This window comes from Trichechus manatus, unplaced genomic scaffold, assembly GCF_000243295.1.
Source record: "Trichechus manatus latirostris isolate Lorelei unplaced genomic scaffold, TriManLat1.0 scaffold00040, whole genome shotgun sequence".
NCBI classification, from domain to species: domain Eukaryota; kingdom Metazoa; phylum Chordata; class Mammalia; order Sirenia; family Trichechidae; genus Trichechus; species Trichechus manatus.
The window spans coordinates 19,468,451-19,491,961 of record NW_004443976.1 but is presented as its reverse complement, the minus strand read 5'-3'; the positions used below and the strand labels follow the sequence as shown (position 1 = coordinate 19,491,961).

At 37.4% G+C, this 23,511-nt stretch overlaps 1 protein-coding gene across 5 annotated transcripts in view; it reads left to right on the top strand.

Moving 5' to 3' along the window:
• GOSR1 (golgi SNAP receptor complex member 1) overlaps positions 1-23,511 on the top strand; it is a 62,808-nt gene that overhangs the window by 9,034 nt on the left and 30,263 nt on the right. For 3 of the 5 annotated variants that reach the window (XM_012555526.2, XM_023731180.1, XM_004376174.2), the window contains 4 exons: positions 4,746-4,833; positions 5,396-5,503; positions 9,762-9,853; positions 12,594-12,668. In XM_012555526.2, the coding sequence (XP_012410980.1) occupies positions 4,746-4,833; positions 5,396-5,503; positions 9,762-9,853; positions 12,594-12,668 (363 nt within the window). Of the gene's footprint in view, positions 1-4,745; positions 4,834-5,395; positions 5,504-9,761; positions 9,854-12,593; positions 12,669-12,938; positions 13,677-14,431; positions 14,494-16,675; positions 16,714-23,511 lie in introns of those variants that run through there. The other 2 variants (XM_023731179.1, XM_023731178.1) reach the window with 2 other exon arrangements.

Genomic DNA, 23,511 nt, shown 5'->3' with positions numbered 1-23,511 from the left:
ATTTATTCCCTCTTTTATTGTTTTGATGTTGTTGTCATTTACTGATTAACTGCTCTGATTCCCTGTTGTATTTCTTTTGGTTTTGGATGGTCCTTGAGAGTTCATTTCCTAGATTGTTATCTGGCTGATACGATCCTGCGTCCTAGATTCTGCCTGTGAGCTGAAGTTGTTTGTTCTCAGATCGAAGAACTCCCTTTAATAATTCTTGTAAGTTTGGTGTGGCTCTTACATAGTCCCTTAATTTCTGTTTATCTGGAGATGACCTAGTTTCACCATCATATCTGAATGAGAGTTTTGCAGGATATCTTATTCTTGGCTGGCAGTTTTTTTCTTTCAAGATTTTTTATATGTCATCCCATTGCCTTCTTGCCTGCGTTGTTTCTGCCGAATAATCTGAGCTTAGTCTTATTGTTTCTCCTCTGTATGTGACTTCTTGTTTTTCACAAGCTCTTCTCAGGATTCGTTGTTTGTCTTTGGTTTTGGCGCATGTGATTATGATATGCCTTGGTGATTTTCTTTTGGGGTCTATCCTATATGGGGTTCGTTGAGCTTCTTGGATGGCCAGCTTTTCATGTTTCATGATATTGGGGAAGTTTTCTGTCAGCAGTTCTTCAATGATCCTCTCTGTGTTTTCTGTTTTGTCCCCCTGTTCTAGAACTCCGATCACTCGCAGATTTTTGCTTTTAATTGTATCCCACATAACTCTCAGGGTCTATTCATTTTTCTTTGTTCTTTTTTCTGAGTTTTCCTCAAACAGAGTTGTATCCAGGTGTTTGTTTTCAATTCTACTGATCCTGTCTTCCACTGTTTCAAATCTGCTTCTCAGCCCTTCTGTGACACTGTCCATTTCTGAAATCTTGTTGTTTATCTTTTGGATTTCTGATTGTTGTCTTTCTATAATTTCTAGTTGTGAATTTATTTGGCATTTTGTTCCTGCATTATTTTCTTGAATTCTTCCAATTTTTTGTCTGTATTTTCCATGAATTTGTCTATTTTTTCCTGATTTTTGTCTGCTTTTTGCTTCAGCTCTTGGTGAATTCTGAGTATTAGAGATTTGAATTCCCTATCAGGTAGTTCTAGTGCCTTTTCTTCCGCTGGAAAGTCATCTGGTGTTTTGTTTTGGACACCTACTGGAACCATCCTGTCCTGTTTTTGTAAATGTTTTGATATTGTCTGCTGTCTTTGGGGCATTCAGTAGTTATTTTTCTCATTTAATGATTGTAGATTTGTTTGTTTAGTCCCTTTTTTAAAAAAATTTGGCTATGTCTGAGCAGGCAGGCTGTGTATTCTTTGTTGTTTGCTCATCTGTGGGCACAATACTTTTTGCCTCCTTCTCCAATTGGCAGGGTCAGTCACTCAGATATGGTATGGCAGGGCAGGTCTAGCTGACGAGGAGTTACTGGGACGGGTTGTTTGTGGCACCCACCACAGCCACCAGGGCGGGTTGGTAATCAGTGCAGGGCAGGTTCCAGTGGGCCATGACTGTGCCGCTTGGTGGTGTGATGTTAAGCGCATGGTGCAGGTAGGCAGGATGTAGCGGGGTGATTGTTATGCATGGAGGTAAGATGGATATGGGAGAGAGGAGAGAAGAACAGGAGCCAAAAACATAAAAACAAACAAAAAAGAATGTTAGGGGAGCTTGCTGTTGGAGTGGAGAGATGAGAGACTATGAAATGGAGAAAAACAAAAAGGGGAAGAGGAAGAAAAGAAAAGAATGAATAAATAAAAATCGGAAAGGGAAAGAACAGCAAAGTTCCCAGGGATCCCACCGGTGCGGCTATGAGGTCTGGGGAAGTTGCAGCCTGGCTAGAAAGCATAGAGGTGTACAACACCAGGTATTCAGGGAACAGAAAGAGAGGGAAGATATAAAGAGATGAGAAACTGAGTAATGAAGAAAGACGAAAAGGGAAAAATAGGGAAAAGAAAACAAACAATTCAAAACAAACAAACGAACAAAAGTCCCGGGATCCCACCAGGGTGGCAGCCCAGACTGGGAAGCAGCTCCACGCTCGAACAGAGCTCTGCAGCCCCTTAGGAAGAAGGAAAGATGGCACACGGAGCCAGGTATTTGAGCAAAAGGAGGGGAAGGTGGTAAGAGGTAAGGAAGAAATCAAAAGAAGCGGAAGAAAAGCAACACCAGCAGCCAACAAATGGCACTCAGAGAGCCAGCTAGTGCGGGCTGGTGGAATCCAAGAAGCCAGTGCTTCCGGGACACGAGACTGTGTCCGTGGGAAGCAGAGGAGGCTGAGTGTGGGTGAAGAAGGGTAGGGGGTGGGAAAGCGTATATCACAAATTACCGGAGCTCCGCAGCCCCTCAGGAAGAAGCAAAGATGGCACACGGAGCCAGGTATTTGAGCGAAAGACGGGGGAGGTGGTGAGAGGTAAGGAAGAAATCAGAAGACGCGGAAAAAAGCAACACCAGCAGCCAACAGATGGCACTCAGAGAGCCGGCCCATTTGGGTGGGTGGAATCCAAGCAGCCGGTGCTTCCCAGACAAGAGATTGTGGCTGCAGGAAGCAGAGGAGGCCGAGTGGAGGTGAAGAAGGGTGGGGGGATGGGAAAGCATATTTCGCAAATTACCGGTTGTTTTGTCTCCCACTGGAAGCTCCGTGAAGCTGCTTTCTTGTACCCCCTGTTTGCTGGTCTCCGGTACGAGTGCAAGATGGCGGATCCGGGCCGCGTTAGCTGTTAGGGGACCTCTGCATGAATCTCTCCTCGCTCTCCATTCTCTGTTAGTTTTCTCACTCCATTTGGTGCTTGGCTGAGTTTTTTATCTCTTCATTTGATGTTTTAGGGTTTCAGGATTTTTGTTTTCTCTGTTAGGCTTAGTTTCTCAGATGTTTGCTGTGGAGGGATGGCATGGCGCTTCTGCCTAGAGCGCCATTTTGCCGGAAGTCCTGAACTTAATACTCCTGTGACTCCTTTAATGGAAAAACTATCTTGAAAACGTTCCCTAAGAGATTCTAAAACAAGTTGGGACTTACTTTGTTACTTCAGCCTGTTTCTTAAAAGACTTAGGCCATGAGGGTAAAGATCCAACGTGCATCCTAAAATGTTTATTGCCCCGGTTGGAAGTACGTCATAATGAATATACTCAGCAGTGGCCAAAATTTTTCTTCCTTTTTTTTTTTTTTTACTTTCTGTATTTCAAGAACTGTGAGGTCTATAAATCATCACACACCCATAAAATGAATTAAATTGAACTGAATTGTAGTATTATGGAGAATAAGTTTTTGGCCATTTCCCTGGCATTGTATATTGTCCTGAGGATGTCTGGTGAATGTGGGAATAACTAGCAGTAGAGATTGCCACCTCTTTCATTCATTTTAGTTTTTTGATGAGCACCTACTACGTGCACTGTTTTAGGTGGTAGACATATATCTGTGAATAAGACAAGGCAGTTTCCTTACTTGTGAAGCTTGTATTCTGTTGACCCATTGTTATTTTTCATATGTCTGGTGGGGGAAAATTTTTTGTAGTAGTAGATAGAGGATTTTTGCCTGGGCCATTCTGGGAGATAACCACAGAACTTTGGGTTGGTTCTGACAAATACTAAAGAACTAAATATTTGTATATCATGTTTTAGGGCAAATAAATTGGAATGTTTCAAAAAGAAATAAAAATTTGTACCTAGTTAGACTTAAAAGTAAAAATCCTCGTTATCTTTTTGGTTATTACACTGTTACTGTGAGAACGTATGTGGAGAAAGGAGATGTAGTAGCTAAGGTACTTTTTGATGTTGAGCTGATGATTTAATCTGCTTTCATCTGCCACACCCAAGGATTATCAGAGGGTAGGACAAAGTCTTCAGTAAAATTGGAGAACATAGTCGTTGCCTGGGCGTTTAGCTGTGTCCAGTATAATGCAGATCAGCACTGAGCTGCTCATTTGATTAACAGAGCTGCTCATGTGATAATAGACACTAGTCCCCATCTGATGAAGGTTAGTGATTTTTCAGAAGGGGCAAAAGAAACCTTCAGGACATACAGTTTTAGAATTTAAATCTGTCAGAAATAAATTTCACTTGTAAAAAGTTAGGTTTCTGACTTCAGATTTTAAAAGATAGTTCAGCACTTTTTTGCAAAACAAAACTAAGAAGATTACATAATATAAATGGAAATGTAGAGGGCTGGTGCTAAAACTTTTCTGCTCTGCATGGCTGTTTATATTAGACTTAAAGCCAGCTCCTGATTATTCAATAGCTGCTTATCCAAACTATGGGTCATTTAAACCTCAGTTTTATTTCTTCTTGGTAAGAGTCAAGGAAAGAAGCAAGAACTTAATTTCAGGTCTGAGGAACTATAACTGCTTTGGAGTAAAAATTAAAAAAAAAAAATTATTCTTCACAAACTCTGTAACTTAATAATAGTTCTACAGTTTTGTGTCATATAATTTGTTCTTTTAAATTCAACATTTAATTGGGCGCTGCCATAACTTAAGTTAGTTTTTATCATTTGGGAAACAGTAAACAAGCATTTTGAATTTCTTTAAGTTACTAAGATCACCTGTATTATAGTTTGGGAAAATCTTACTTTCAATTATATTTTATACCGATTTTAATATTGTAGAACGTGTGATTTATAGGAAAACCTCTTTAAAAATTAAAAATTATTAAAAAAAATTACGAAGAAAGAGAGAGAATGTTCTACATGACCTCTTAAAGAATAATTACCTTATTATTTTAAGTATGCTTTAAAGGAGTAGGATTAAGTAATGAGATTCCCTTTAATTGAACTTCTCTTTAGTTCTGACACAACACCCCTTTTAAATGGATCAAGCCAAGACAGAATGTTTGAAACAATGGCAATTGAGATTGAACAGCTTTTGGCAAGGGTAAGTACTTTCTGTTAAATGGCTATTTTGTTAATAGCTACTTGTTGTTGGAGCCCTCGTGGCCCAATGGTTAAAGCTATCTGCTGCTAACCAAAAGGTGGGCATCCAAAACCCACCAGCAGCTCCGTGGGAGACAGATGTGGCAGTCTGCTTCCGTAAGGATTTATAGCCTTGGAAACCCTATAGGGCAGTTCTGCTCTGTCTGTAGGGTGGCTATTAGTCAGAATCAACTCGATGGCAGTAGGTTTGGGCGTGGTACTTGTTGTTAGGTATGGTATTGGATTATATCAGTGTAGACATGTTTATTGAAATCACCCATGCATTTAAGGTGGATACCTCCCCAGGCCACTTGAATTTTGATAACAGCCGTACCCAGGTCCTATGAGTGTTATTTTAGCCTTTATGGATTATTGGGAGAAATGCTGAATCTTGGCCTGCTATCTTCTTGGGGTTTTTTGGGTTTTTTTTCTGCCAACAGAAAAGGTATACAGGCAAGTAATTTGCTTTTAGCTGTTTACTAGTGCCTTCTAAAATATTTTTATTGGCTTTCTTTTTCTTTTAGCTTACAGGAGTAAATGATAAAATGGCAGAATATACCAACAGTGCAGGTGTCCCCTCCTTGAATGCTGCGCTGATGCATACATTACAGCGACATAGAGACATATTGCAGGTAATATATAGGGCTTGAGATTTTTACATTATCACGGGAGGGTTGGTTTGTTTAGGTATTGTTTGTTTATTATGTTCGTTTTATTATTTCCACCCTTACAATTGGGACAGCAGTTACCTAGCAAACATAAAAATATGGTAAACCCTGTTTCTATGAAGAAAGAAAATCAGGGATGAGCCAGTCAAATTCAGGTTTTTGAGTAAATTCTGCAAATACAGTTTTTTTTCTTAGCCCATCCCACCTCCTCACCCACCACACTTAGGCCTTTTCCTGGCTCCTCCTACCTCTTAACCCCATACTTGGGCATCCTCCTGACCCTTTCCACCTCCTCCCTCCCCACACCTGGACATCCTTGTGACCTCTCCCACCACCTCACTTCCCATACATGACATCTTGCTGACCTCTCTCCCTCCTCACTCCCCACACCTGGGATAATGTTGACACCTCCCACTTCTTCACTTCTGGGCATCCTTCCTCCCCAGTCACCCCCAATCCCAGTTCCTCACTTCCAAGGCCTATCACAGGCATTTTTTTAAAACCTCTGAATAGGATGTGTGCTAAATGCGATGCTATAGAGGTTTGTCTTATTTTACTTTTTTTTCTTCTTGGTATAAAGTTCTGAATATGTCTAATAGCTCTTGCTTTTATCTAATGAAACTGAATAATATTTATCACTAGATAAATATACTTCTGATTCGGGAGACCCACCTAGCTAGCTACAACAGTGAAATAGCCAATGAGCAGGCATAGGAACTATGGTTTAGAGTATACATTCATCAGGCTTTGAAGAAAACATGGATAGGGGAGTCATTTGTTATACTTAGTATATTGTTCGAGAAAATTTTTAAAATGTACCAAAAAAACCTAAATTACTCAAAGATTTATATTTGGAGGGATGTTAAAAATAGAGCGGTACAGATAGTAAGGCCAACTTTTTTTTCTTTTTTTTAAATGATACTTCAGGAGAAGGTTTACAGAACAAATAGTTTCTCATTAAACAGTCAGTACACATATTATTTTATGACATTGGTTAACAACCCGACAACATGTCAACCCTCTCGCTTCTTGACCTTTTTTTTTTTTTTTTTTTTTTTGGTGAAAATATGCATAGCCAAAGACGCACCATCCATTTCAAAAATTTGTACATGCACAGTTTAGTGACATTGATTACGTTCTTCCAGTTGTACTGCTATTCTCACTTTAGATGAAGGTTTACAGAACAAAATAGTTTCTCATTAAACAGTTAGTACACATGTTGCCCTATGACAATGGTTAACAACCCCACTACATGTCAACACTGTCCTTACTCAACCTTGGGTTCCTTATCACCAGCTTTCTTGTCCTCTTCTGCCAGTAAGGCCAACATTTTTAATACTGGAAAAATTCAGCAGCCACTCTTAATTTTAAAAAACTCTTGTTAAAGATAGGAATAGATGGATACTTCATTGGCCTAATGCAAAAATTTATACGTTGGATTAATCACGTTTAATGGTAAAGCACTAAAAGCATTTCTGATTAAAGAAAAAACAAGGCAAGGATACCTGTGAACACCACCGATATTTAACAGTGTTCTGGAAGTTGTTGATGGTGCAATTATATAATAAAAAGAAACAAGAGATAATAAATATTGGAAAGAAAGAAAATTGGTTATTATTTGCAGGTAATAAGATTATCTAATATCCTCAAGCAAATTAACTGAAAAAATATTAGAATTAAATTCAGTAAGGTGGTGCGTTATAAAATTAATATAAAAGCAAGTAGTTTTTCAACGTACAAACCATAGAAAATGTAATGAAAGAAACTGTAAATCCTTAGGTATAATTTAATAAGAAAAGTGTAGGAATTGTATGTTTAAAACTCTACTGAGGGACATAAAACAAGCTTTAAGGGAAGAATTACTCTACTTTTAGATGGGAGGATTTCTCCCTAAATCAGTAAATCAAATGCCATTCCAATGGAAATAGAAGTTTTGTTGTTGTTGTTTGTTTCTTTTTTCACTTGGTAAAATGGTACCAAAGTTTATTTGGAATCATAGACATATGAGAATAACTTAGGGGAAAAATCTGAAAATGAAGATTAATAAAAGGTGCCTAGCTCTATCAGATATTAAAATCTGTTAAGAAACTAGGATAATTAAGACAGTTTGATTCTAGAGAGAAAGATGGACCAACAGAACAGAAAAGAGTTCAGATATAGACCCAAATATGCTTGAGAATTTAATTTATGATAAAAGTGACATTCTAAATCAATGTAAAAAGGTGGGATTATAAAATAAGTAGTGTTGAGACAGTTGGCTACTTGTTTGGGAAAAATAAACATCAACCTCTATCTCAATTCTCACAGCTAAAATAAATTCCAGTGGATCAAAGACTTATATGTAGAAAAACGAGAAAAGTTCAGAATAAAGCATGGATGAATCTATTTATAATTTTTGAGTGAGAAAGGACTTTCTAAGTGAGACTCAATATTGGGAACTATAACGTGACTAATTTGTGTAATATACAGAGAAATGATAGAAATAAATTTAAAAAAGACAGCCTAATAGGAGAATGGGCAAAGGATGTGAACATGTTGTTTATAGAAAAATGTGAGTGGTGAAAAACTTCAAAAAGTTGCGCAGCCACATTCTCAATTAAAAATATACAGAGCAAAATGAGATATGATTTTTCACTAGTGAGATTAGTACAAATTGAAACATTTGTGTTACTCGTTATTAGTAGGAATGTAGAAAAATAGTCACTTATGCATGGTTGGTAAAAAAAAAACGTTGCCATCGAGTTGATTCCGACTCATAGTGACCGTATAGGACAGAGTAGAACTTCACCATAGGGTTTCCAAGGAGTAGCCGGTGGATTCAAACTGCTAACTTTTTGGTTAGCAGCCGAGCGCTTAACCACTGTGCCACCAGGGCTCCACATAGTTGGTAGGAACATAAATTAGTGCAGTCTCTCTGGAAGGCAGTTCAGTACTATCAACATTTAAAATATATGATTCTTTGATCCAGTTATTATACTGCTAGGTATTTACTCTTCAAATACACTTTTAAAAAAGTTATTGAAAATATATATACAAGAATGTTTATTGCAGCTCTTTTTAAACAGCAAAAAAATGAACCACACAAAACCAAATCTGTTGCCATAGAATCGATTCCAACTCATAGCAACACAACTAAAAATGTTTATCAGCAGAGAATTTGTTAAATTATGATAGCATCATAAGATAGAATTCTACGCAGCTAAACTAAAGGTTGGTAGTTTGAACCCATCCAGCAGTACTGTGGAAGATAGGCCTGGCTATCTGCTTCCAGTAAGATTACTGCCAAGAAAACCTTATGGCAAGATTGTTCTCTAACATATGGAGTCACCGTGAATCAGAATTGATTGGACAACAACTAACAACAACATTAAAAAGAATGGTGTAGATTTCTGTTGGCTAATACAGAAAGATTGCTTGATATTTTACAAACTACAGAAAGCAAGGTGTAGAGCAGTATGATTTATTTAGCATAAATGAAAGTAATAATAGATAAGCTTGTATATGCAAAAACATGCTTCCTGAAAGGAAACACAAAGTGATAACAATAATTATGAGCTGTGGAGCAGGATGGTTTTTACCTTTTTTTTTTTTTTGGTGCTTTGTGAATACTCTCACCATGTTCATGTGGTGTTTTTAAAAGGTCAGCAGGGGTTCTCTGGGAGATGGGATTATGATTTTTGTCTTCCTTACATACTCTGAATTAAAAAGAATGAATATTCCTTAATGTCTTTTAAATATGGTAGTACAAAAATGAAGGAAAATGTTTTAAAGATTATTTTGTTCTTTATAATTCTCTTGGGTCTGGTCTTCCTTTGATTGGGTTAGGGATAAAATTTCTACAGAAGCTCCAAAAGGATGAAATTTGAAAGTCAGCCCTATTGGGTACATTAATGAAAATCTCAAGTTTTATCCTAGGCTCTTTGAAAATATTTTAGAATTTTTATAATTCTGCCTCATAAGACAAGGTACTGGAAGATGTATATTTAGTGGCACTATTACCCTAACATCCACCTAATTGTTTTCCTTTGAAAGACATTGGTTACTCTTCAGGAAAGTAATTATGAAGTTATTTTTGCCTTTTGGCAATTTGATTTCTTAAATAGCAGTTTTTGTGTTGTTTTTTTTTAATAGAAATTGCAGTATGATGACAGTGAATAACTCGTTCAATAAGATGAAGATACATAATTAGTTTATGTTGAGGCCGAATGTTGTTTTATTGCAGGATTATACACATGAATACCATAAAACCAAAGCAAACTTTATGGCAATACGGGAAAGGGAGAATCTCATGGGATCAGTACGAAAGGATATTGAGTAAGTTACTGTTTATATTATTTTATAGAATGTTTATTCAGATTTAGATTATGTCCATGATTAACAGCAAATTGAATAGAGCCACGATTTAGATTTCAGGGTTTCTAATTTCTCATTTTACTGTTCTTTGAACATTGCTGCTATACTACGGTCCTGATCTACTTTTCTGGTCTTATCTCCTGCTTCCCCGAGTTTTATCATCGGCTCCTGCCAACATTTCCTTTCCTGTCTTAATTCAGAGTCCAGCTCAGATGCTATCTTTTGTGTGTATGTGTGTGTGAAAATATACACAGCAAAACATACACCAATTCAGCAATTTCTTTTTTAATTTTTTCTTTATTGTACTTTAGGTGAAGGTTTACAGAACAAATATTTTCTCATTAAACAGTCAGTACACATGTTGTTTTATGACATTGGTGAACAACCCCATGACATGTCAACATACTCCCTTCTCGGCCTTGGAGGACCTTTTCTAGCAATTTCTACATGTATAATTCAGTGGCATTAATTACATTCTTCAAGTTGTGCAACCATTCTTACTATCCTTCTCCAGATTATTCCTCTACCATTAACTTAAACTCATAGTCGCCTAAGCTTCTTACCTAACCTTTTGAGTTGCTATTGACAGTTGTCAATTGGTTTAAAAAAAGACATGGGAATAGTTTTGGTTTAAGGTTTAAAGTTTAAAGATTATCTCAGGGCAATAGTTTTGGGGTTCATCCAGCCTCAATGGCTCCAGAAAGTCTGGATTCCATGAGAATTTGAAATTCTATTCTGCATTTTCCCCCCTTTGATCAGGATTCTTCTGTAGAATCTTTGGTCAAAAAGACCAGTTTGGCCCTCTAGAAAAGCCCTGGTAACGTAGTGGTTAAACTGCTCGGATGCTAATCAAAAGGTCAGCGACTCAAACCCATCAGCCACTCTGCGGGAGAAAGATGTGGCAGTCTGTTCTATAAGGATTTATAGCCTTAGAAACCCTATGGAGCGGTTCTACTGTCCTTACAGGGTGGCTGTGAGTCAGTTGACTCAATGGCAATGGGTTTGGTTTTGGTTTCGACCCTCTAGGAGTTTATAATCTAAGTGCTAGAGCGGAGTAAGGCACATATTCAAATTAGCATAATACAAGGCAGAATATGATTAGTGAGATGAGATAGAGCAGTAATAGCTGATATTTGTATAGTTTTTTGTGGTTTATGCAGTACTTTTCCATGTTTTATCTCTTTTTGGCTTCATTGTGATCTTTTGGTATAGGTAGACATTATTAGTCCCATTTTATAAAACTAGATATTGAGAGACTTGTCTGAGGTTAAGTGGCTAGTAAATGATGGCATGTAGGTTTAAACCCAGGTGTTCAGACTTCCAAGTCTAGTATGTTCTTGGTTATATTATGCTGCTTTTCCTCGTGTTTTCTCTCCACTGTGCTTTGCAATGCCTCTCAACTAGTAGTTTAATTTTAGCAGCATGACCCTCTTTTTTTTATTCCCTTTTGCAGTATGTGTGCAGTTGCTTGATTTGAAATTTTATTCTTGATACTTTATTATTAAGTGGAAAACAGAAAAATTAAAGTGCTGACAGTAGTGATAAAAAGCTTTTTTTTTGTAAATTTTAATTTTAAGGCTAAGGTGGAAATCATTAGGTGTGCCGAAATTGGCAAATCTTTAGCTTCATCTCTGTGCTACTCAGGCTTGAGTTGAGAGACTGTGTATATAATCGTGAAGCAAAACCTTCTTTTGGTGGCTTCCTTATTCCATGTGCTGTGTGCTAAGAAGTCTAAAGTTTTATTTCCACTTGGAAAAAATAAAGATACAGGAGATAATAGATAAAGGAAAATTAAGGTTTTTTTCCTAAATTTTATTTATTCTGTTATGGTTGAGAATATACACACAAAACATATACCAACCCAACAATTTCTACGTGTACAATTTAGTGACATTGATTACATTCTCCGAGTTGTACCTCCATTCTCACCCTCCCTTTCTGAGTTGTTCCTCCCTCATTAACATAAACTCACTGTCCCCAAAGTTTCCTGTCTAATCTTTCGAGTTGCTGTTGTCAGTTCAATCTCATATGGATAATTCTTAAAAGAGCATAGTGCTCAAAGCAGACTTTTTTTTTACTAGTTAAGCTAAACTTCTTTGGTTTTAAGATGACTTCAGGGGATATTTTTGGTTTAAGTTTAAAGATTGTCTCAGGGCAGTAGTTTCAGGGGTTCATCTATCCTCCATAGCTCCAGAAAATCTAGAGTCCATGAGAATTTGAAATTCTGCATTTTTCCCCTTTTGATCAGGATTCTTTTATGGAATCTTTAATCAAAATATTCAGTAATAGTAGCCAGGCACCATCAAGTTCTTCTGGTCTGATTGCAGAGGAGGCAGTTGTTCGAGGAGGCAGTTAGCCTCACATTTCATATCCTCCTCCTTTTCCTGATTCTCCTTCTTCCTCTGTTGCTCCAGGTGAATAGAGACCAATTGTTGTGCAAGTAAGGATTTTTTGTTTGTTTAAGAATGTTTGGTGAAAAACATAGGGAACTCTTCGGCCTAAATTAGAGAGGCATGCATATTTATCTATAAAAAATGTCATTTTTGGAGGATGATGATAAGGATTTAAACATTTTATTTGTTCATTCAAAACCATGAAGAGGCTCAGTTTGTCCACTTTGGATATCACTAAGGTTAGTCACTTAATCTCTTTTTGTAGTATCTGTCAAAAATGTTCTTAAATTTTCTCTTTTTCGTCCTAGGTCATATAAAAGTGGGTCTGGGGTAAACAATAGAAGAACTGAACTGTTTTTGAAAGAACACGACCACCTTCGAAAGTAGGTATTATTGAATGTATGCATACTATATAGTTTTCCATATTCTTTTCCTTATTTAACAAACATTTATATGGTGTTTATTACATTAAGTGCTTTATCAATGCTAATTCATTTAATTATCCTATTGATTCTGTTCAATAGAAATGGAATTACAACTGGTCTGACCATAATTTAGGAAAGATGCTATGCTGTGGAGTATTCAAAATCTACATTCACATCACTTGCTACCTTTAATTTTTGTTGTTGTTGTTGCCTTAATGTGTTCTTTAGTAAGTCTGTTGCTCTAGCTGGAGCATTGGTGGCACAATGGTTCAGAGCTCGGCTGCTAACCAAAAGGTTGGTAGTTCAAATCCACCAGCTGCTCCTTGGAAGCCCTATGGGGCAGTTCTCCTCTGTCCTATAGGATCACTGTGAGTCGGAATCAACTCAACAGCAACAGGTTAGTTTTAGTTAGTTATTGCTCTAATGCTTTTGTCCATTACTTTCACTTATTAGTAATAATACTAGTTAATAACACTGATAATGACTTACGTTTGAATGGCCTGTTACCATTTGTATATGTCAAGAAGCTTTATAAATAGTAAGGCCACACGTCAAATCCAAAGAAAATACCTGATTTTCGCAGAATTCAGAATAAAATGCCTAAAAATTTGGATGAACTGTTTACATATATTTTTACATAAGTCATCCTACTCAACACGTGCTTCATCTGTTGTTCAAATTATGGGTTAATATGGTTACAAAATAAAATACACTGTTTTCCTTAATAATTTATTCTGTATTTTGTTGCAGAATGTAAGAATTAGAAAATTACTTATCTTTGTGAACTCAGCCTCTAAGCACTTGAGCAGCAAGTGTCCATGATAATTAAGTGCTAGAGAATTGCATTGATTATTTGCTGCTAAATGGCATAGTCATGCCCATAAGAGCCTAAAGGAGCCCTGGTAGCACAGTGGTTAAAGCACTTGGCTGCTAACCAAAACGTCAGCGGTTTGCACCCACCAGCCACTCTATGGGAGAAAGATGTGGCAGTCTGCTTCCACAAAGATTACAGCCTTGGAAGCCCTATGGGGCAGTTCTGCTCTGTCCTGTCGGGTTGCTATGAGTTGGCTTTGACTCGACAGCAGTGGGTTTGGGTTTTTTGTTTTGTTTATATGAGTCTAATAGAGCTGTTTATTTTTCTTTGAAGGTCATCACTTTAAATAAAAGCTGTTGAAATCAAAACCTTTTTAGAAGCCTAGGTGCTTCTAGTGTTGGAAATAGTGATTAGTGTTCTTTCTTAACCTGTCGAATATTATTGATTGGCACAAGGGGGCAGTCTCTCCTAGAGTATGTTTAGTTTATAGCCATTTGTAGCTTTGGTAGTTCTTTTTGTATTTGGTAAAGTCTGCTGTAAAAAGAGTTTTGCATTGCGTCTGAAACTATATTAATATGTACTTGGGGTACAGAGTAACTTAAGGGATCACATACTCAAGGAGAACAGTTATGAATTATGTTGGCTACTTTGTTGAAAATCAGTTGATCATATATGTAGGTTTATCTCTGAAGTCTGTTCTGTTCCATTTACCTGTAGATCTATCCTTATGCCAATAGCATACTGTTTTGATTACTGTAACTTCATGTACTGTAAGCCCTCCAACTTTGTTCTTTATTTTCAAAATTGTTGTGGCTCTTCTAGGTCCTTTGTAGTTCCGTATAAATTTTACAATCAGATTGTAAAAAGGCCTGCTGAGATTTTAATTAGAATTATATTGATTCTGTAGATCAGTTTGGGGAGAATGCCAACAATTTTTAACAACAGTGAGTCTTCCAACCCAGGAGCATGGTAGGTTTATTTATTTAGATCTTTAATTTCTCTCAGTAGCATTTTATAGCTTTCAGCATACAGGTCTTGCACAAATTATGTTAAATTTAAGTATTACTTGTTTTTGGGTGTGATTGTAAATGGAATTCAAAAATTTTAATTTTCTAATGGTTTTTGTTAGTATAAGAAATACAGTTGCTCATTATATACAACCTTCTATCTTATGACCTTGAATTTACTTAGTAGTTCTAGAAGCTTCTTGGTAAATTCCTTGGGATTTTCTGCATACACGGTCGTGTCATCTGAGAATCTAGTTTATATCTTCCTTTCTGTATTGGTTTCTGAGGGCTGCAGTAACAGAGTACTATCCAGTGGGTGGCTTAAAATGACAGACATTTTGTTTACAGTTCTGGAGTCTAAAAGTCTGAATTCAGGCTATCAGCAGGACCATACTCTCTCTCAAGGCTCTAGGGAAGATCTTGTCTCCACCAGCTTCTAGTAGCCCTAGGTGTTTCTTGACTTGCCGCTGCAGTGTCACACGGCCATCTTCCCTCTGTGTGTGTCTGTGTCTCTCCTCTTTTATGAGGACACCACTCAGGTTGGATTAGGACCCACCCTACTCCAGTATGACCTTATGTTAACTGATAAAACCAAACAAAACCCTTTGCCATAGAGTTGATTCTGACTCATATCTACCCTATAGGACAGGGTAGAACTGCCCTACAGGGTTTCCAAGGAGCAGCTGGTGGATTCAAACTGCCAGCGTTTTGGTTGGCAGCCTTAGCTCTTAACCACTGTGCCACCAGGGCTCAGTGTTAACTGATAGCATCTTCAAAGACCCTGTTTCCAAACAGGGTCACTTTCACAGGTACCAGGGTTTAGGACTTCAGCATGTCTTTTTGGGGGAACATAATTCAATTGATTTAACCTCCCCATCCCCTTTTTGTTTGTCATCAGGTTTCATATATACATGTGCCCCAATATAGAAAATCTGTTTCATGCACTTATTCCCCAAATATTTACTGACTACATGCTGTATACAAGGTATCGGTCTGAGTTCTGTATATATGAAATCTGATTTTGAGGACTAAACCCATAAACAAACTCATTGCTGTTGAGTCAGTTCCGACTCATAGAGACCCTATAGGACAGAGTAGAATTGCCCCATAGGGTTTCCAAGGAACAGTGCCCTGGTGACAGAGTGGTTAAGAGCTTGGCTGCTAACCAAAAGGTCAGCAGTTTGAATCCACCAGCCTCTCCTTGGAAACCTATGAGTTGAAATCAACTCGACTGGCAACAAGTTTGAAGACTAAAGGGGATATTATTGTGACCAAATGATTTTTTTTTTTTTCCGCTTTGCAAAATGAATTCCTTGTGAAATTCTTTTTTAAAAAATCAAATCCTAATAAAACTCTTTGGCAAGCATTTCTGTTATTTCAGATGAGGAAACAAGATTCAGAGAGGCCAGGGTCTCATAACTGTTTAATAGCATAGCTCTCACTAAACCCACATTTTCTAACTCATTTCCAGATTTGTTCTTCATTACACTGCCTTCCTGTGATTTGCCTCTTTAAAGTTTTATTTTCATTGGATTAGCCAGCATGGCATAGTGTTATTGAGAATCAAAAAAGGTGAAAGCTGCTTTTCACCTCTCCAGAAAGCAAGTGGCCTGGCCTGTCTGTTTTTTGTTGTTACTGTTTATTTTGGTTTGGTTTTTTAAAAACTTTGATAATGGGGTAATAGCTGTCCCTCTTAAGTATTGCAGAACCAACATAATTAGATAACCTGGATTGGAATCCTAGCTTACATGATTTTAAGGGCTTAAGAGTTAAGACATTTTACAAAATCAAAAGCACGCTACAAATCCGGATAATTTGTTGCACATAACTTTTCAAATACAAACCTGTTGTATAGAGGAAGGTACACTTAAGTAAACAGATCAGTTACAGTATTTAGTCAGGAGTTATTATTTCATTTTCATTTCATTGCCTGTTTAGCAGATATAGTTGAGTTATTATGTGAGAAGGCACACATTTACTACGCTTGTATTTGTACACTTAGGTGCAAATATGCCGACGAACGAGTAAAGAATTGTTATATATTCTCAGCTGAAGTTTACATTTTAGCTGCTACCAGTTTTTTTAATGACATTTTTAAGGCTATGTTTAACTTTTTGATACTTTGAATTTTTTTAATTCCTCAGCCTGTTTGGATGATCTGAAGTTGTGGTTGCAGAAATAGGTAGGCATTTTTTAAAAATTTAAACTGGTTTCACTTTTTGGTTGCTTCGTGATTTTAACCCAGTCTCCTCCATGAGGTCACAAAGCTAGTAAAAGCTGGGATGCTAACCCAGGTTGTCTAATTATGTTGCTTCTGCAATACTGTACTGCCTCTTCATAATGATAATTCCTATGTTATCTACTTCATAAGGTTGCTAAGATAATGTGTGCATAAGGGCTTTGTAAACTGTCAGGCATTTCTGTATAAAGCAGAACATAATGAGCGTTGTAAAAGTAAGAAAAACAAATACTAATGGAGAATGGGGTCACAAACCCTTTTACATACACTATCAATTTACATTTCTTAAAAGGAATTTGAAATATTTTTGATGTCTGAGTAGTTTTAGTGAAATGACATTCTAATTGTATTAAAGGACCATGCCCATATTTGGAAAATATGAGGTAATTTTAGTAACCTTTAGTAGGAGCAGTTTTATCAAAAAATTTTGGATATTGTTGTATGTAGTTGTTAGCTGCCGTCGAGTCAGTCCCCGATTCATGGTGACCACATGCACAGTGGAATTGTACCGTCGTGATCCATAGGGATGTCATTGGCTGATTTTCAGAGGTGATCGCAAGGCCTTTCTTCCCAGTCTCTCAATCTGGAAACTTCGCCAAAACCTGTTCAGCATCATAGCAACATGCAAGCCTCCACTGACAGACAGGTGGTGGCTGCACTAGAAGTACATTAGCCGGGAATCCAAGTTGGGTCTCCTGCATAGAAGGTGAGAATTCTACCATTGAACCACCACTGCTTCCCCGCTCTTGTATGTAGACTGCTTAATAAATGTTATATGATTCTCATTAAATGATGGTCAGATTATAACATCTGTGAATAGAATAACATAGTAGACTCTTGGCACTGATGGATTTGACATTAGCTTTTTCAACTATTTATGAACCCTGAAGGTTCATTATATATAGTTTTGTTGAGATACAAACTTGAATGTTGTTTACTGCGGAGCTGGTGTTGAGGAGGGGGTCACTTAGCTCATGAGTAAGCCCAGGCCATCTGGACTGCAGCATTTAAACTTCAGCCTTTTGCTGCTTGTTGTTATTTACTTCGTTGAAATGATTTATACAACACATACATATACTTTGTGTATTTTCCTTGTGAATCATGATCTCAAAAGGAAAACACCATAATAAAGGTAATAATAATCAAGTGGTCCTAAGAAAGCATCAGCTCTTATGTGGAAAATCGGAAAACTTATGGAAGAAACTATATGTAATAGTGGGAATATGCAACGATCTCGAGATAGATCCTTCATCTATATCAGGGGTTGTTTGTAAAGTAGAAATTGAATTTTTAGCTTATGAGAACTAGTAGCATTGATTATTTCCCCATATGTCTACCTTTCCTTTCGTGAGTATTTTTAAATTACAGTATCAAAGCTCCATATGTCTCAGGTGGTATAATTGTCTACCGTATTGAAATAGATGACATAACAAATTAATACTACTCTGAACAATACTTTTTTTTTTCCCCACATTTTATCATGCTTCAGGTGATAGTTTACACAGCAAATTAGTTTTCCAATCGGTGATTCTTACACATATTGTTCTGTGACATTGGTTGCATTTCCCTACAGGAAATTCCTACATTTCCTACAGGAAATGCACTGCCCCCGTTTCCTCCCAGAGTTCCCTGTTTCCATTAGTCCAGTTTCCCTGTCCCTCCTCGCCTTCTCGTCTTTGGTTTTGGGCAAATGTTGCCTTTTTGGTCTCATATAGTTAATTGTTCTAAGGAGCACACTCTTTACAGGTGTTATGTTTATTTTATAGTCCCGTCTATTATTTGGCTGAAAGGTAGTCCCTGGGAGTGTCTTCAGTTTCAAGTTAGGAGATTGTCTTAGGGCAGTAGTCTCAGGGTTTTTCCAGTCTCTTTCAGACGAGTAAATCTGGTCTTTTTCTTTTTTTAATTTGAATTTTGTTCTACATTTTTACCCTTTCTAACTGGGACGTTCTATTGTGATCCCAGTCAGAGGTTGGTAGTGGTATTCGGACAGCATCTAGTTCTTCTTTCTGGTCTCAGATTACAGGAGGTTGTGGTCATGTGCACCATTAGTCCTTTGGACTAATTGCTTCCTTGAGTCTTCAGTTTTCTTCATTCTCCTTTGCTCCACGCAGGAAGAGAGCAATAGTTGCTTCTTAGATGGCCACTCACAAGCCTTTAAGACCCCAAATGGTACTCACTAGGCTAGGATGTAGAGCATTATCTGTATGAACTGTGTTTTGCCAGTTGACCTAGATGTCCCCTGAGACTATGGTCCTTAGCCTTAAAGTCAGGTTAATTCAGTCCTGATGTCTAAGTACTTTCTGTAACTGTGCCCCTATATGCTCTATTATATATTTAAGTATATATGCAACATTTATAGATACATATATAGAAATATCCACAACCATACCTATATATGTACTCGAGTGTACTCTCCTATGACCTTCCTCGCCTATTTAGCATACATATTAGCCTATGAATCTACTTACAAATTGCTGTTGGTTATTACTGTTGTTGCAGGATTGTATATGTTATAGCATTTGCCATAGTTGGACGTTACTCTTGCATACCTCTTATTGTCTTACTTTGCCTTGGTCACATTGTGTTGACTTCTCCCATATTGTGTATGGCCTTTCCCTTCACCAGGATTAATACTTGTCTACTGTCTAGTCAGTGATTCTCTGTCCCTCCCCCTCCCATTCCTGGTAACCATCAAAGAATATTTCTTTCTGTGTATAAACCTGTTCATGACTCTTTATAATAGTGGTCTCATACGATACTTGTCGTTTCGTGTTTGACTTATTTCACTCAGCATAATGTCCTCCAGATTCATCCATGTTATGAGATGTTTCACAGATTCATCATTATTCTTTATCATTGTGCAGTATTCCATTGTGTGTATGTACCACAGTTTGTTTATCCATTCATCTGTTGATGGGCATTTAGGTTGTATCCTTCTTTTTGCTATTGTGAATAATGCTGCACTGAACGTGGATGTGCATATATCTATTCATGGTACAGCTCTTATTTCTCTAGGATATATACTTAAGAGTGGGCTTGCTAGATCACCTGGTGATTCTATTTCTAGCTTTTTAAGGAAACGCCATATTGTTTTCCATACTGGTTGTACCGTTTTTCATTCCCACCAGCAGTGTATAAGAACTCCAGTCTCCCCACAGCCTCATCAGCATTTGTTGTTTTCTGTTTTTTTGATCAGTGCCATTATTGCCAGGGTAAGATGGTATCTCTTTGCAGTTTTTATTTACATCTCTCTAATGGCTAATGATCGTGAGCATGTGTTTGTTAGCCACCTGAATGTCTTCTTTGGTGAAGTGTCTCTTCATGTCCTTTGCCTTTTTTTTTTGCCCATTTTTTAATTGGATTGTTTGTCTTTTTATTGTTGAGGTGTTGTATTTTCTATAAATTTTAGTGATTAGACCCTTGTTGGATATGTCATAGCCAAAAATTTTTTCCCAGTCTGTAGGTTCTCTTTTTACTCTTTGGGCAAAGTCTTTTGATGAGCATTAGTGTTTAATTTTTAGGAGATCCCAGTTATCTAGTTTATCTTTTGTGTTTGTGCATTTTTGGTTACGTTTGGTATTCTATTTTTGTCATATATTAGGGCCCCTAGTGTTGTCCCTATTTTTTCTTCCATGATCTTCATAATCTTGGGTTTTACATTTAGGTCTTTGATCCGTTTTGAATTAGTTTTTGTGTATTGGTGTGAGGTGTGGATCTTGTTTCATTTTTCTACAAATGGACATCCAATTTTTCTAGCACCATTTGTTAAACAGACTTTCTCTTCCCCATTTAATGGGCTTCAACTCTTTGTCAAAGATCAACTGTCCATAGGTGGATGGATTTACTTCTGGGTTGTTAATTCTGCTCCATCTGTCTATGTGTCTGTCATTGTAGCAGTACTAGGCTGTTTTGACTATTGTGGCTGTATAGTAGGTGTCTTGGTCGTCTAGTGCTGCTATAACAGATATACCACAATTGGATGGCTTTAACAAAGAGAAATTTATTTTCTCACAGTCTAGTAGGCTAGAAGTCCAAATTCAGGGTGTCAGCTCCAGGGGAAGGCTTTCCCTGTTGGCTCTGGAGGAAGGTCCCTGTCATCAGTCTTCCCCTGCTAGGAACTTCTCCATGCAGGAACCCCGGGTCCAAATGACACGCTCTGCTTCTGGCACTGCTTTCTTGGTGGTATGAGGTCCCCAACTCTCTGATCGTTTCCCTTTCCTTTTATCTCTTGTAAGATAAAAGGTGATACAGGCCATACCCAGGGAAACTCCCTTTACATTGGATCAGGGATGTGACCTGAGCAAGGGTGTTACATCCTGCCCTAATCCTCCTTCACATAATCTAACCTTGCCTTGTTAACCACAGGCAGAGATTAGGATTTACAACACATAGGACAATTATATCAGTCACAAAATAGAGGACAGCTACACAATACTGGGAATCATGGCCTAACCAAGTTGACACATATTTTGGGGGGACACAATTCAATCCATGACAGTAGGTTCTGAGATTGGGGAATGTGAGGCCTCCTACTTCGTTCTTCATCTTCAGTAATGCTTTGCGTATCCAGGGCCTCTTTCCTTTCCATATAAAGTTGATGATTAATTTTTCCATGTCATTAAAGAATGTTGGAATTTGGATTGGATTGCATTATATTCGTAGATTGTTTTGGGTAGTATTGACATTTTCACAATGTTAAGTCTTCCTATCTTTGAGCATGGTATGTTTTTCCATTTATGTAGGTTTTCTGCAGTAGTGTTTTGTAGTTTTTTTTTTGTTGTTTTTTTTTTGTATAAGTCTCTTACTTCCCTGATGTTATTGCTAGGTGCCGTCAGGTGAGTTTCGACTCATAGTGAGCCTGTATACAACAGAACGAAAGACTACCCGGTCCTGCGCCATCCTAACAATCGTTGCTATATTTGAGCCCATTGTTGCAAGACTTTGTCAGTCCATCTTGTCGAGGGTCTTCGTCTTTTTTGCTGACCCTCTACCATTCATGATGTCCTTCTCCAGGGACTGATTTCTTCCTGATAACATGTCCAAAGTATGTGAGACAAAATCTTGCCGTCCTTGCTTCCAAGGATCACTCTGGCTGTACTTCTTCCAAGACAGCTGTGGGTGACTCTGCTGGTATTTGAAATACTGGTGGCATAGCTTCCAGCATCACAGCAACACGCAAGCCACCATAGTATGACAGACTGATAGTTGTGTGGTGGTTTATGTCCCTAGTTAGATTTATTCATAAGTATTTTATTTTTTTGAGGGCTATTGTAAATGGCACTGTTTCCCTGATTTCCTTTTCAGAGTTCTCTTTATTAGTATAGAGGAATCAAATTGATTTTTGTATGTTGATCTTGTACCCTGCTGCTTTGCTGAATCTTTGTTAGTTCCAGTAGCTTTCTTGTGGAGTCTCTGGGATTTTCTATGTATATGACCATGTCATCTGCAAATGCGGATAGTTTTACTTCTTCCTTACCAATTTTGATGCCTTTTACTTCCCTTTCTTGCCTTATTGCTCTAGCTAGGACTTCTAGTACAGTATTGAATTAGAGTGGTGATAAAGGGCATCCTTGTCTGGTTCCCATTCTCAAGGGGAATGCTTTCAGTCTTTCTCCATTGAGAATAATGTTGGCTGTTGGTTTTGTATAAATGCCCTTAATTATGTTGAGGAATTTCCCTTCTATTCCTATTTTGCTGAGAGTTTTTATCAGGAATGGATTTTGGACTGATCAAATGCCTTTTCTGCATCAATTAAGATGATCAAGTGATTCTTGTCTTTTGTTTGATTTATGTGGTGGATTATATTGATTGATTTTTTAATGCTGAACTGTCCTTGCATACCTGGTATGAAGCCCACTTGGTTGTGGTGTATTACTTTTTTGATAAAATGCGGTTGAATTCTGTTGGCTAGAATTTTGTTGAGATATTTTTGTGTCTGTATTCGTGAGGGATATTGGTCTGTAATTTTCTTTTTTAGCGAGGTCTTTGCCTGGCTTTGGTGTTAGGGTTATGCCGGCTTCATAGAATGAATTCAGGAGTACTCCTTCCTTTTCTGTGTTCTGAAATAGTTTGAGTAGTACTGGTGTCGGCTTTTCTCTGAATGTTTGATAGAATTCTCCAGTGAAGCCATCTAGGCTAGGGCTTTTTTTTTTTTTTGGATTTTTTTTTTAATAACCTCTTCAATTTCTTTTGTTATGGGTCTGTTCAGATTTTCTACCTCAGTTTGTGTTGGTTTGGGTAGGTAGCGTGTTTCTAGAATTTTGTCCATTTCTTCTAGGTTTTCAAATTTGTTGAAGTATAATTTTTCATAATATTCTGTTATGATGCTTTTCACTTCAGTTGGTTCTGTTGTAATGTCACCCATTTCATTTTTTATTTTGGTTATTTTCATCTTCTTTTGTCATTTTGCCTAGTGGTTTGTTGATTTTATTGATCTTTTCAAAGAACCAACTTCTAGTCTTCTTGATTCTTTCAGTTGATTTTCTGCTTTCTGATGTATTTGAACAATACTTATTTTAATAGTCATGTGATAATTTCCATTTTTACAAAGCAGAATGACCTAGTTAAGAGCTTTCATAGAGAACTCATTTCTCTTCATTTGGAGCTTGTTAGTTCAGTAATGAAATCAAATCCACCTTCAGTTGGTACATGACTTTGTTTAACAGTAAAACTGGAGTTGGAGATCCTCTGCCATTGGGAGGCATTTTTTCTCCCCAGATATGTGTTTGTATAATAAAACAC